The 15,137-nt window shown below is 42.7% G+C and overlaps 1 protein-coding gene across 1 annotated transcript in view; it reads left to right on the top strand.

Moving 5' to 3' along the window:
- PLCH2 (phospholipase C eta 2) overlaps positions 1-15,137 on the top strand; it is a 74,849-nt gene that overhangs the window by 5,366 nt on the left and 54,346 nt on the right. Inside the window, exon 2 of the mRNA XM_068171408.1 lies at positions 3,186-3,668. Within this exon, the coding sequence (XP_068027509.1) occupies positions 3,557-3,668 (112 nt within the window). The 5' untranslated portion in view covers positions 3,186-3,556. The remainder of the gene's footprint in view (positions 1-3,185; positions 3,669-15,137) is intronic.

The raw sequence follows: 15,137 nt of genomic DNA, 5'->3' as shown, positions 1-15,137 counted from the left end.
GTGCCTGGGCGTGCAGGTTATCTCCTGCAGTTCCCTGCTGAATGGAGCTGCATTCCTTCAAAAGAGCAGCGTGTCAGAGGCAACCACTCTGCAGCTTAAAAGCAAATCCCAGATCTCACATTTAAATTCTTTTAAGTATTATTTTGTTTTACTCCCATTTGATGGCACTTTGATCTTTTATCCATTGATCTGCTTCCTGATCAAACTATTCAGGTTTAAGTGATGACTTGGTTTTTGTGTGTGTCATCCAAGGTATCAGTGTATCTGTCCTGGGAGGATATCAGCGCTTGTCTGAGTTCTGTGGATGCTAAGCTTTAAATACTACAGTGACATAAAAATGGCTAGAGAATTGTTAATGGTGTACACAGCTTTTATTGTCTGTAAGTGATACAGATCCTACCTCAAGGGTTTTAAGTCCTTTTTTCCAAGGAAATGCAGGACCTCACACAATAATCTTAGGTAGGGCTCTTAGCCTGAGCAGACAGTTTAAATCTTGTTCATGTGGTCTAAACAGATACAGTTGCTCTCTTTTGGCTGTTTGATGTCTTCTGCCAATGAGCAGTGCTGCTCTCAGAGCCACTGTGGTTCCTGCTGTAACAGAGGTGAGGTATTTCCAGAGAGTGCAACTGACATTTTCCATCATCCAACCTTCACAACAAATTTTCCAGAAAAGCCAAGTGAGCTTATTTCATTTACTTTAATAGGAAATCTGGCCCCTGAATGTTGTTCTGAGAAAACAATCTGTATTTTTAGGGATTCGTTGTGTACTTTTCCATTGGCTGTGTAGGATTTGTGGGGATTGGTTTGGGAAGAGGGGCTCGGCTTTTATTTTTTACCAACGCAGGTATGCTGAAGAGAGAGAGGGGAGGAAGGGAACTCTGAGGACCTGTAGGAAGCTGTAAAAGGTAGGACTGAGTGCAAGAAGAACAACTTTTGCACAGAAAGTGAAGACATTCAGAGATCAGCTGCCTCAAAGTAGCTTCACTTTCAGATCATAACAAAGCATAAAGAACAAGAATTTGACATAACTCGAGACAATAAAATATTTAATAAGCCACATCAATGTAAAGCTTATCTGCTTTCACTGGAATGATGCTGCTCTGGCACCAGCAAGAGCATCCGTGCCCATTCAGTCTTCCTCGCCCTCATGGACGTGTTCTTTGGTGTCTAATTAGTCACACTGATTGAACTTCCTACAAAGGAAATGGCCTTTCAAATAAGCCCTGAAGCAAAGAGGTGAGAGAGTCAGCAAAGTAACTACCCACCAGTTCAGCTTTCTGCAAAGGAAATGGGCTGGTCTTGTCTTGATGTTAAAACAATTTCATCTGTCCTGTGAGCTTATGATCCCCGGATTAATCTCAGGGCTAGACATTCAGTGCACAGGTACCAGAAATGGCACTCTGTGGCTAGTGGCTATAAAACTGTGGTCAGGAGTTGCCCAGATGACCAAAGCAGATGATAACTGAGGCAGTGCCTGTCATCTGCAGAAGTATCTGCCCAGAGCATGCAACTGAGCAGCTCCGGAAATGCTGTTGGATGCAGTTTTGGCTTTTTCACTGGACAAGTTGATTTAAATCCTTCTAACGCCTACTTTGAGTTCCATTCTAAATAAAACAAGTCAGCTCTGTATATGTAAGTGTACTTTTGATATTGATTCAAGGATTAACCTAAAAGGAAAAAAAAACCAACTTTTTTTTTTTGGATGCACAAAATGAATACATGAAATGTATTAAATGAATACATTGGGAATGTATGAATTGATTTTGCTCAGTCTAAAGCAGGATGCTAGCTCTGTATTCCTTTACCTAATTATGTATATTTCAGGGAATAATGAAGGGATACAATTACAGGAACAGGTGACAGCATGTACAAGATTGAGTATATGGGGGGCATGGGATGTATATTTGATAATCTATTATCTTCCTCCCCTCTCAATCCAGTCAGCTTTTGAAATCTGCCCTAAGTTTATAATTTGGGTTTTGATTACTCCAGCTGTGCTCTGTAATAAAGATATTCTTTGTCACATGAATGTCACTCTCTGAGATGTCCATAATGATTGCAGAGCCACAGGATGGCCTGTGAGATATTTCCCATTTAAATGTGGAAACAAATGATTGTAATGACATTGATTTTTTACAGGATAATTATTGCCAAACACTGCTGTCCCTTAGATGAAGTTGCCATGCATTTGGCTCCACATATGGGTGTTACTTCACTGGCTGATGCTCCCTCTGAACAGAGGAGTTTTTAACAGCATGAGAATGGAGAAGGTGGGGCTTGGTGAAAAGATAATGGCAGGGAGGAAGTGACTTCCCAAAGAAGCTGAATGAGGGACCAAAGACAAGGAGAGAGGTACAGCTTCAAACAGGCAGATGCTTTAGCAGGGCATTCTCTTACTCATTTTCTGCTACTAATGTCTCAAACCCCCTCCTCCATTTCTAATCACTGTAATTAATAGTGAGCTTCATTGCCCTCTCTCTTTAAAATAATGTCAAACTGGATCTGTGCTTTCACAACAAAACAAGTTAGGGCAATGTTTCAGAGCTCAACTTGTAATTACAAACTGAAGGAGACTCCCAGAGATTCAAACAGTTACCAGCACTAGGTAGGATCCCAGGTCTCTGTCTGGTGTGATTGCTGTTTTGGAGGGAGCCTTCTTTGACCTTCTTTCTCTGAGGAAGGTATCCACTGAAAGTTTTGGAAAGGTGAGTCTTCTGTATCCAGTGGGCAGAAGATGGGTAAGAAAAGGGAAAGGGAATGCCAGACAATGACAGAGATACAGGATGGAGACAGCTGACAACAGGTAAGATGAGCAAAGAGCTTCAAGGGTTAGAGGTGGAAGTGAATGAGGGAGCCATCATCAGGCAGAGTCCTTTGGGAATGTACCCAATACATTCCCTTGTTGTGCAGAACGACTGAGTTAAGTGTATATGTACATATGACATCTCTGTGTGTTTGTGTGTATAAAATAATTAACCCCAGCATGAGTGCTTTGGCTTCTGGAGAAGTTACTGCTGGCAAAAATTGAGCTTTCTCTGTCTGTGGAAAATCCTGGGCTGAGGGAAGGAAGAGTTGGTGCCTTCTGTCTGCTGAGGTCAGTCCATTGTACGTCACCTAAGTATGTTCCTTAGTAAATATCTCACAGTTAAAGTAACTTCCACTGTTTAAAAAAATGTCTTCTCCAGGGTAGCCACATGCAAGAAACACTGGGAAGATGGAATGTTTGTAACTCCTGTGCTCCTGGGAAGGGCCCTCACATCCATCCTGTCAAGACTGAGCTCTGTGGTTCTTTCTCCACACTGATACTGCAAATCCTGTTGTTCAATGAGTGGAATATGTGTCAAAAGAATTAAACCAGGACAGTCTTCTGAATGTGGAATTCCAGAGAAGGCACTCACTGGCACTTGCAAAACAAGCAAAGCAGCAACATCCTGAAATTGTTGCCTTTTCTCAGATATTTTCATTGCTTGACTGAAACTTTCTGCAGATATCTGTGCTGAAGTGCTTTGTTTGACTTGGAGCAAGCACTGTTGCTAGGCTGCTCTGAAAGCTTGAGATGGCTCTGACTTCTCCAAAATCTGTAGCAGGGGATTTGACACAAAAAGAAGAATCCATTCTCCATGAGGGAAACTGCTGCCATTTCCTCTCTGCAAACATCCTCTCAGTAGGTGAGTGGCATCCTTTCATCTCACAGTTTGGTATTGAAAATGCACACTTTTCTTCTTCTCCAAATTTACTTTTAAAGTATTGATATTTCATATGGGACAGCTAGTTTTCCTTAAATTTGAGGGAACTGTGCTTGTCTATTCCTCAGTCCCTTTTTTCTGTGAGGTTGGTATTGAGACTAGAGTTTGGGTAAAATGTATTAAAAAATCCCCAAAACAACTATTGTCCTGTACACTGAGGATAACTTTGAATCAATATTTCTTCTGTCCTTGCTTGTGCAGTCTGTGAGATTTTAATTGTGTGAGATTGAAATTGGACCTCCATGTGCAGAATTTGTAAAACTTGTAAAAAAAGTAGATGAGTATCCTGGGATGAGGCTGTCAAGAGATTGCAACTTTTTTCCTTGATTCTTTCCAGTGCTTCTGGAAAATGTTTCTTGAAGTTGATGAGACTGAGATTTATAGTGCCTCAGGTTGTGGCTCTGTGCCATGGAGTTGTCTGAACTGAGCTGAGAGATGCAGAGCTCAAAGAATAACTATTGTTGGCTGTTGCTCTTTTTTCAGTGTTGACAGCTCGGGCAGGGGAAAATGAGCTCTTCTCTTAGGAAGCTCTGGAGATTACAGATGTGATTGTGCACATCAAGTGTAGACTGAAGATTGGGTAGGAGGGAGGGAATTGTGTAACTGATGTCTGTGGCAGATGAATTTGTGCTATGGGAGACATCTGAGGGAGGAGGGCCTGGGTTTTTTGCATTTAAAATAAATAATAAAAAGATTATTTAGCTTAATATTTAAATCAAAATTTCATTTATTCAACACAGGACTCATTTGCTTGAAATGCATTTAATTTACTGCCTACAATCATGAAGTAGACAGCACTGAAAGTTTTGGCTGGGTTTTCACAGGTCCTAATTTTGTAATTTTGGTTAAATATCCAGCAATTGTGAGATCAGTTTTGCTTTCTGTTGGCTTACAATTTGTGCTGATAAGTATATTTTTTACTAGCTGAATATATTTATATTGTAGGTGTGCTAAAAATAGCCTGTCAATGAAATAATTAATCCATGATTGATTGTCATTATCCTAGTTCTTATCTTTCTTTCACATTTACTGATGCTACATTTCCTAGTAGAGCCATCAAGCCATTATCATAGTTTTAGTGTGCGTCTTATATTGATTTGCAAGGAGTTTGAAAAAGTAAAGTGAATAAATTCAGATGTGAAATGGGTGTATTGCATCATTTGTGTGTTCTGGCACCACAGAAGTGAGGTGATCTATTCCAGTTATTGCTATTTTCTCACACAAGCTGACTGATATGGAACTTGTTTTTTATTTGTAGGGTGATGACTCTGGATGTGCATGACATATTCCTGTACATGCAGCTCTGTCAGTGTGCAAACGTAGGACAAAATGCAAAGAAAAGGCAGAAATAGCTGGAGGGAGAGAAAGTCTGCATTGTGCCTGGGCAGCACTTCCAGCATTCCAGTGCAAGTGGGTCTGGACCTAAACAAAAGCTGGTCTGGGCTCAGGAATCCTTTGCAGGCTGGTTCAGAACACCCACTTGAGCCTGGCCTTGACTCCCTCATTAACTCTTTCCATGGCTCTGTTGAAATGCAGTTCTGATCTGGTCTTGCCTCTGCACCATGATAGAGACTGAGCCACCTGCACAGACGTGACAGTGCCAGTGCTGAGCTGCTGCCTGGAGCAGCCTGTGCCTTCAGAAAGAACATTTCAGCTTTGTCAGGCCCAGGCTGCCAAACGCAACGCTTCTCTTTTCATGTTTGGGTGAGCTTAACTGCCAGAAAACTTAGGAGAGGAGGGAGCTGGAGTTAAACCACTGGTTGCAATAACTCCATGAAGTTAATTAAATGCCCCTCAACTGATCCTTTGGGCCCACAGTATCAGTTACCCACAATCTCCTGTGCTTACTCATCTTCAGTGGCTTGGAACTCCTGCAGCTTTCTGATGTTTCATCAGCTGAGACACTTTTCAAAACCTGTTGCTTTTTTGCAGTAAAGTCTCCACTTTTCTGTGTAGGCTGTAAATGGATGAGGAAGCAGATTGCTATGTAAAAAGGAAATCTGAGTGGAATGCAACTAACTTTTACATAATTTGGTTATATATAATGTCATTAGTCCTTATTACAGCAGCATTGGGAGAGTCCAAAATCAAGGAGGGATATGGCAAATTCAGTAATCCTCTATTTTTCAAATATGCTCTGGCATGTCTAGACTCACTTTTCCCTTGTAATCTGATGAAAGAGTGTTGTGCACAGACATGCAAAATCCTGTTTGCTGAGATATGTGGTACATCAGATTAGCCTGGAGAAGCACTTGAGCTGGCCTTCAGCTGGGGCTCCAACATCTGCCTGGCTGTGAGCAGCTGCTGTGATGGCAGGGCTTGGACTGGGGCATCTCCAGGGGTCCCTTCCAACCCAAACCACTCCGTGGCACAAGCTGAGCTGAAGAACAGACAGGCAGGTGATATTTTGTGAATTGGCACCAGCTGTCTGACAGGAACTTCAATTAGGGTTAGATTTCTGTGAAACTGTCCAGTTTCACTGGTTTTTCAGCTAAAAATGAAATGTGACCTGATGCTGCAGTTTTGCTTGTTCTGCATGGACAAAGGAGTGAGGGAAGGATGGGACCTGGTTTGGGTTTGGGTTTGGGTTTTGTTGGTGCAGTTTGAATCCAATCTGCACAGACACACTGTTATCTCTATAATGATTGAACTCAAACATGTCATTCTCCTCAGTTTGGTATGACACAGGCAGTGGTGCTACACAATTGTGACACCAAATCCTGAAGGTTTTGCACAGTGTCAGCTGAGAGTTATGTTTGCAACACCTTTTTTCTTTCCTGAATGGAGGACAAGGCTGTAGTGTAATGAGCACTGAGAACTGCTGTTTGTCCTCCCTTTTGCTGCAGAGGCAGAAATGCACAAGTGAAGTTTGCAGAATCCACAATTGCTTCCTTTGTTGGCAATGTCAGCTTATACTAATTTATGTTAATGAGTCCACAGATGGTTGTAATGAAGATATAAACCTAAGGATACAATACTGGACTGCTCAGCAGATCCAGATTCTAGCTCTGATTCTGTTACTACCTTCTTGTTTGGCTCTTTTTGTAACTTCATTTCATCCTTATGTTGTCTCTTATTCTGATTATAAATGGGAGCTGCTGTTCCTGCACAACAGACACTTCTCAGTCATATTTAGGTCTTTTTTACATGTTCTGAAATACAAATAATAATAATGTCCAACCTCAGCAATTCAGAACTGAAATAACTCTGGTAAGATCTAGAGAATGACCATAGTGGATGCTGATATCAGCTGCTTGGGAACTATTTTGCAACAAGCAATCTGTAGACCACAAAGGAGTCTGAACCCTGGAGGTTTTTAATCTTGGATGGTGGTGGCCTGGTGTAGATCTGAGGACTGATGGAACAGTGAAACTGAATCAATTTTCAGTTTGGGAAAAAAGCTGGTTTTGGACATCCAGGCTCATGCAGAATTCTTTAACACTGTTCAAGTCTTAGAAGGAAAATAGTTTGAAAGCATTCAGTCTTTGAGAATTTTTATATCACATTAAGAGATGACAAAATTGTAAGAAATTGTCCCTTTCTGTGAAGCAGAGTGCATTGTAAAGGACGAGGAAGTATCTTGAGGTCACTGCAGGCAGAGGTAAGTAACCTTGGCTGGTGCTCAGCACCCAAGGGCAGCTCTCAGCTCTGTCCTGCATTCACACTCCATAAATTCATCTCCTGCAGCTGATGGAGGGCAGGCATTTGGGAATCATGTGTGGCACAAGGTACCTGGAGGATGTCTGGCTCCTTGCTGCCAGCAAAGGGCTGAGGAGGAGGCTCAGGGTCAGGAGTCCAGAACGAACCACTGGAGCCCAGGACCTTGAACTTCATTATGAATGTGCTTAAATATCTTGTATTTCAGCTAATGTGACTCAGATTCCTTTTTCCTCTCTTTGAGGAATGTAGATTTGTTTCCTCAATGATTTTAGTTTCAATCAAGTGACTGTTTCAAGCCTTCCCATTTAGTCCATATGGATTCAACAGGTAATGCAGGTAATGAAAATCATCTCTAAGGCTTTCTAGATTAACTTTTTTTTTTTTTCCCTATATTTTTGGTAAAGTGCATTGTAATGTAGTTTTTGGAGGCTCTGTGCCAAGTTGCCTAAAGGTGTTTAGTCTCCTAACTCCTATTCAGGCTCAGACATTCCTGCTGCAATCTCTTGGAAGGCAGGAGCCTAAATACCAATTAATTGACACCTGCTATGGAGCAGGGAGGAATCTCCTTTGTCTCCAGCTCACACAGCCACTGCCCTTGGTAGTGATTTTGTTTTAGAATCAGGAAATACTAATAACCACCTGTCTTTGTCTCAGTGGAGGTTTGTTAGGATAAAGGTTGTAAATGTGACACGAAAAGCGATGGGCACCACAAAGGTGCTTCCGACAGAGCTGTGCTTTGTTGGTCCTTCTCTGTGGTCTGTAGGAATATTGCAGTTTGGCCTCACCTTTCTTTGCTCTGTGCTTGTGAATCATGAGGCTGTAATAAAAAGGGGAGCGTTACCTGGATACTCAATTTATGTAGCAGCTCTGCTTTTCCTGTAAAAGTTAACTGGGGAAGACGAGATAAAAGGCACTGACTGAACTCTGCTGCAGAATCAGTGGTTTTTTTCCTGGATTAGAAACTGAATCACCTGAATGTTACCATCTGTTTCTTCTTTCTTCTCCTCTGCCCCCTCAAGTGTTCCTGCCCTATCTGATGTATCTGCTCCTGCCTGTAAGGATTCTGGACGTGTGTAGAGGGAAAAGGGACGAATCCAGCAGAACAAACGGCACCGTGCGCCCCATCCCCGATTCAGGACATCGCTCCCAGCTGTACGGGCTGTATCGTGGTTGCCATCTGCTGGGTGAACGAGTCACACAGCCTCCATCCTGCCAGAGCCCAGCGCTGGCACGTTTCAGCTGCCTCAGAACCAGCTGAGTGCCGCTGCTCCTGGAGCTTTTGTACCTGGCATCCCTTGAGGGTTATTAACCAGGGTAACTACTACTTGTAACCGCTGCTCCTTGCAAGGCAGAATAAAAGTTCTTGATAAATGTACCTGGTGGCAGGGAAGTTACCCTGGTTTGACCCTAATAACAGTGAATTAAATAAAAATCATGTTCAATCGGATGGTTAGAATAAGTGCAGCATGTTTAGAGGTAGTAAACCAACTTCTGGATTGACTGAACCAGTGCTGGAGCAATTAAAAACTAGGTCTTTATAATGCTGCGAGAGGAAAAATATGTTCCTTTCATTCATTCATATGAGTGCTCAGGCTGTGTGTTGTCAGAGATGGGAGGGGTGGAAATCCAATATTGTTTAACAAAGTGCAACGATATTGGCATTATCTGTGGGAAGTTCTGGAGATGCTGCCATTAGCTGTGAATAAGCCTGTCAGTCAGAGCCACTCACGGGATGCTGCTCTGAGGCTCTGTAAACAAGAGCTGAGTCTCTCCTTCTTACACTTTCTCACAAGCAATTTATTTGTATCTGCTGATAGTTCTGGTAAACTTAATCGCCCTGAAAGCCACCGAATGCAGGTACAGCCAAGTGACTACTAGCCTGTGTGTCTTACAGCATGACTGGCTTTGGTTTGCATTTGGAGTTTGGCAAATTGTGTTTTAAAATCGTGACTGTGATACTGTGAACCTCCCTGGTTTTTGGTATTACTCACCTCCTCAAACACTTCAATGCCCTTCATCTCCGAGCAGTTTTCTATTTATCTTCACATCAGAATCTTATCTGTCAGTTTGATCTGAGGTTAAAAGCTTCCTCAGAGAGAGGAATGCTTTGTTTCTTGAGAGAACAAATAACTCCAGTTGTCTTCTGAAGCAAACCATAGTGGTTTTCTACAGTTACCAAACTATGAGGAACCACTTGATGCGTGGCTGCTGCCATCTCCCAGCCAAGTCCAGGATCCTTCAGCTGCATTGCTGGCTCTTATAGAGAAGAAATGAGAAAATTCTTGAACTCATGATCTCAGAAGTACAGACCATGACTTAAACCTTTGTAGCTGCTTGAAGAAAGGCTGTTCTCTTACGGCCCTTTTATGCTGAAGATGCTCTGCACACAATAAAAGAGCTGTGAATAGTTTAGAGAAGAGTGAGTGAGATTATTTCTGACAATATCAGGACCACTGATATTTCCCTGAAGTAATAATCTTTTTCCCTGCTGAAATGCTGAAGTTCCAGGCAATTGGCTCAGTGAAGAAGACAAAAGATTTTAAACCCGTTTAGAGTATTCTAATCCCCTTAACTGGTGTTGCTCTTACTGAACTGAAAGAGGGGATGTTGATTCCCAGTAGGCCAGCAGGATTTGTGATTGGATCTAAGGAAGAAAAAGCTTGAGATTTGTGTCACAGTGAACATAGGCAGGTACTTAGAATGTGTGGGACCATCAGTGAAAGTCAGAGGAAAGTCATTCCAAGGGAGTGTGCTCCAGCACCAGGCAAGTCTTTGGAATAGTGGCAGATACAGGAGCTGGGTTGCTGCCAAGATAATGCTCAAAATTCAAGAAATGAAGCTTAATGAAAGTTCAAAATGCTCATTTGCTAGAATTAAGTATGAAAATAGAAATATGTTAGAAGCACTAGCATTCAGATCCATGACTGCAGAACAGGTTTTGTCCTCATTTACCAGCAGAAAAAAGGAAGAGATGGACTACAAAGTGCTGTTTGAAGTAGGGGGGATTGTGCTTAATCCTGCATGCTGTTCTCTGAAGGAAAATGGTTAGTGTGGAAAATCTAGTTAATTTGACTCGTTTTTCTCATAGAGCTCTAAGTAAAAATTTGCATCAGAGAGGTTTTACTGTGGGCAGGGATTAAAAAGTTAAAACTCTCTCAAGAGATGCAAATATCTACAGAGTTTTATATATACATACATACATATATACATATATTCATATATTTATAGATATGTAATAGTTCTCCCAGGAAAACACTAAACTTGGGGAAACCTTTGCAGACCTGGTTGAATGTGGAACTGGCTATGGAACTGTGTTTCTTTTTTAGAACAGGTGATTGAGAAAGTGAAGCAAGATCATTTGTTGTTACCTAACTGAAAATTCACTGCAGAGGAATGAACAGGATTCTGTTCTGTTACCTTGAAAATTTAAGTGTTTGGGGATGAAGATGGTTTACACAGGTGCATCCCCATTTCATTCTTCTAGCAGCAGTGAAGTTGGTTTTCTTGCAAATAATTCTGTTCAGTTTTGGATATTCAGGGTTAGAGGGGTTAAATGCTCTACCTGAAGAAGCAGAAAATATTAGCTGGTGGAGAATAAATCCCTATTAGAGACCTCTGTAAGTTTTAGAAGCTTTAGGGACTGGGGAACAAAGTATTCTTAAAAAGTTCATAGGATTTGTGACCCTTAGTCCCTCTGGCATAATTAAACAGGGGCACCTCGTGTGGTTGTAGGAAATCATGGATGTGGTGGTGTCTGACTGGAGTTCCTAGTTAAGCAGTGGAAGAGAAAAGCAGAGGAAACCTTAAAAGAAGCAACATGAGCATTTAACGGCTATCAGAGAGAGTTCCCTGTAGAGGAGCAGACATTTCAGTGTCAACTGACACGAGATACACCAGGAAGGAGCTGTCAGTCAGCAAAGAGTTAATTGTTCCAGCAAAAAGTAGTTTAGATAAAATCCCACCTCTCCTCTCTCCCCCGCTTCCTTGGTGTTGTGTAGAGGAAATAAGCTTGTACATCACAAAACTGACAGTGATTCCTCAGTGCCTGAGCTAATAAACGGGATGAAATTCAAACTGCCTTCTCACACGGACACAGACTTGCAGAAGAAGGAGCAAGACGGAGGGAAAATGCAGAGTATTTTTACTTCCTAACATAGGAAATTGAGAAAAACCCTCTTATCTCTACAAGATGATGGATTTAGGAAGCCCATCGCAGAAACACAGTAGGTGGATTTATTATTTTTACCTCCCCACTAGAATTTTTGCTGGAAGATAAATTGTACTTGTGCTTATGGGCTCAGTTGTTGTGCAGTAGTACTTTCATAGCATCACATTACTCTTCCTTTTCCTCACTTGCTCAGAGATATTCTGCCATTTGACCCTGCTTGTTAGAAGATAATATTTTTTGGATCTTATCAGCTCACTGTCATTTCAAAAGATCTCTTATCTTTAAGAAGGCATGTTTTATTAATTACGGCCATAAGATCTAGATAAATACAAAGACTGCTAAGTAAATGAAAATCTATTCCACTTACAGCAAATGAAACATGTATTTCTTCGGAGAAACCATAATGCTAAGGACAGAGCAATTCCCAGTTCTCTGAATGAATTGCTTACTCCAGAGCAGTTTCAGTAGCTGTAGGTATTGCATTTGAGTGTGCCTTGCAAAGTTTACAGATGGAGGGAGGGAAGGCTGGCTTTTAAACAGCAGAAACTCCACCACAATGCACTGTGCTAAACTCTGCCCATCATTTCTTAGTGTCATTACTCACTGCTGCGTGTATAAAATGATTTCTGCGGGCACACAGTGCTGATGTTCCTGCGTTCTTTCAGTGATTTTACAGGAGCTCCGCTGGTGTACATGATGCTGATCAGGTTTGATTGTGCAGTCATCTTATCCTTACCTGTGGTGCATAGTTCATTAAAGCCATTGCCATGTGCAGTTCTCAGATGCTTCTGCAGTGGTTTGTGTTCCTGGGGCTCTGTACACAAGTTTGTCAGCTGCATGTCTCATGGTAAAGTGTGTTTGTGCAGAGGGGGCTGTTCCTTGGATCTGTGTCTGCTGGAGGATCACATTACTGCATCTCTAATGATGGTTGTAACACTTCAGGTACCCTGGGTGATGAGCCATTTGGAGGAGATAATTAATCAAGTAAATGACTGACAAGTAAATTACAATCAGCATTCGGAATGCATCTCTGTTAGAAGCACCTGCAGGCATTCAGGTGCTGTGCAAGCCAGGTCCTCAGTTCTATTCTGCATTTTCCTTCTCTCTGTGGGCTTTATATAACCTTCCCCACTCATCTCACATGCATTTGCACAGTCCTACTGAGATGATTAATCCTCAGCTGGAAGAGCTTTTTTAATAGTACAAGTACCAGATTTTAGACTCAAGCTTCTTACAGACAGTGTAGGGATAAAGTCTGGATTCTCTGCGCAGCGTATCATGGTTGTGACATCCTGTAAATGTGGCTGTGATATCAGAGAGACTTTGCCAATAGCTATCACCAGAGAGTCTCTGAGTTCCTCACTGTCTGGGTCAGAGCCTGATTTGCCTTCCTGCCCTGAGTTCAGGTGGCTGGACAGGGTGTGCTCTGAGCAGTTTGCTGTTTGCTTCTCAGTCAAATTGTGAACTGACAGCAAGCACCGCACAAGATGTGCAGATTTCCTACCTTGGTCAGAATAAAGTTTAAAGCAATAATAAAAATAAGAACTGTGAGGGACTTGTGAAGATTCCATGCTTCCTTTTTGTTGTGAAAGGTGCAGCATAAGTAGGTAATTTAGGGACAAGAGACAATGCAGTGACAGATTGTGCCATTCCTTTTTAGAGCAGAGAAGTAGCTGTTCTATCAGTCTCCAGCACCTGAACAGGTGATGCTTATCTCGGTGGCTGAGCTGCACTTACTTGTGAGAAGTGAGGAGGCTCGGTCAAGTCCCCGGAAGACACGACCTGGATTGGCACAGCTTTTGTGTCTAAGACTCGCAGTTCATGCAGTGCACTGTGCACTGAATTCCTGTGCCCACTTACCCGGTGGGATACTCGCCGCTGTGTTTGCAGTTTCTGTGAGGATGGAACAGCCGGCGGTTGTGCTGCTCTGTTTGCCCTCGCGCCCTGGGCAGGGGCTGTGCTGCTCGGGCTGATCGCAGCCGGCCCGGCCGGGAGCGCTTCCCGCGCCGCGGAGCGCGCTCCGTGCGCCCGCAGCGCATCCCGCTGGAGCCAGCGATAGCCGCGGCCGTGGGGGAGGCGACTGTCCCCTCCCGAGAGCCACTGCTGAGGCCACACCGAGCGCTGTTTCCAGCTGGGGCTCCTAAGCACACGGTCATGTTTCCAACTTGAGATCCAGCAGCGCTTGGTCCCAAGCTGCGGTTCTGGAGCATGTGACGCACAAGCTTCCTATGAATTAGAAACTTCTTCGGCAGCCCTTCTTCACCTTTTTTCTTATTTGCAGGCTTTGTATTTTCAAATGGCATCTGTTCCCCTGAGTGAGAACTCTGTTAGTGAGAATTAACAATGTATTTCTGGTGAGAATTATCAATTCACGTGTGACCTTCACTCCCAGTTCAGACTGACACAAGATAGCAAAGACCTTTGATACCCATATGCTTCTGGTAAGATTTTCATTAGGTGTTTCGTTCTTTCCCCGTGTTTCTGGGCCAGCTTTCATGCCATGCCCCTGCTGTTCAGCCATTCATGTTCATAAGGTGCTAGTTCTAACCCTCTTAAAAAATAAAACCCAGCTGAGGTCAAGCCTGGCAGTACAGCTTTGATGCTTGCTGCTGTAGCAGAGAATTCAAAGTTTAGTCCCCCACAGTTCTCTCCCCTCAGAGCAGTCTCTTCATTTATTCATACATTATTAACTGGTGATTTGAGTAACAGATGCGTATGGGGGGGCATCCATAATTTATTACAAGGATGAGCAAACCATGGCCTGTGGACACTGAGGACAGGCTGAGCTCCCTGTTCTGGTGGGGACAGAGGTTTCCCTTAAGGACAGACAGGAGGGTTTCATGCACAAGAGGGCTTTTGGGCACCTGGGAGTAAGATCAGCTTTGACGGAAAGTTCTGATCCTGGAAATTTCCAAGGGCTGCCCCCTGAGAGGGCAGAGCAAACATAAAGTGGGTGCAGGGTGTCACTAAGAGCAGTGAAGCTGCTGCTTGCAGGTTCATTTTTTGCTGCTCAGACTGGCTAATCAGATAAACTGAGTTCTGTGCTTTCATTTAATCAGTGCAAATAGCTAAAAGGGGTGACTGTAATTGTAATTTAGCAGTGACAGGCAAAGATATGTGCAGAGAATTGACTTACAGCAAGCTCCTGTGCTAAGGCAGGACCTGCAGCACCTCTGTGCTGTTTGTAGCACAGCCCTGGGATGTGACAAGGCCTAAACTTGTGTCACTTGAACCCTCTGATTTGGTCTGCTGGATTTTGGGTCAGGTTTATGTGATTTTTCTGTCTCCTGTCAGGAAAGCTCATTTTTAACTGCAAGACTCAGGTCCAGAAAAATTTTATACTAAACATCTTAACTAGAGGTGCCTTGAGCAACTTGAATGAAATCACTTCTGGATTTAAGCTCTATGGAGTTTCACCAAATGGGGAATGCTTTGTAGAATAGATTTTTTTTAGATTTGTTTCTCATGTCAGATTAAAAAAGTAAAAGTATTTCACTGGAGGTTCAAATAAACCTATTTTTTTAGCTTTAGAACAAAATGTGCTGATTTTTTCATTGTTTTAA

Source organism: Anomalospiza imberbis, chromosome 23, assembly GCF_031753505.1.
Source record: "Anomalospiza imberbis isolate Cuckoo-Finch-1a 21T00152 chromosome 23, ASM3175350v1, whole genome shotgun sequence".
NCBI lineage: Eukaryota > Metazoa > Chordata > Aves > Passeriformes > Viduidae > Anomalospiza > Anomalospiza imberbis.
This window is presented reverse-complemented; position numbering and strand designations above follow the sequence as displayed.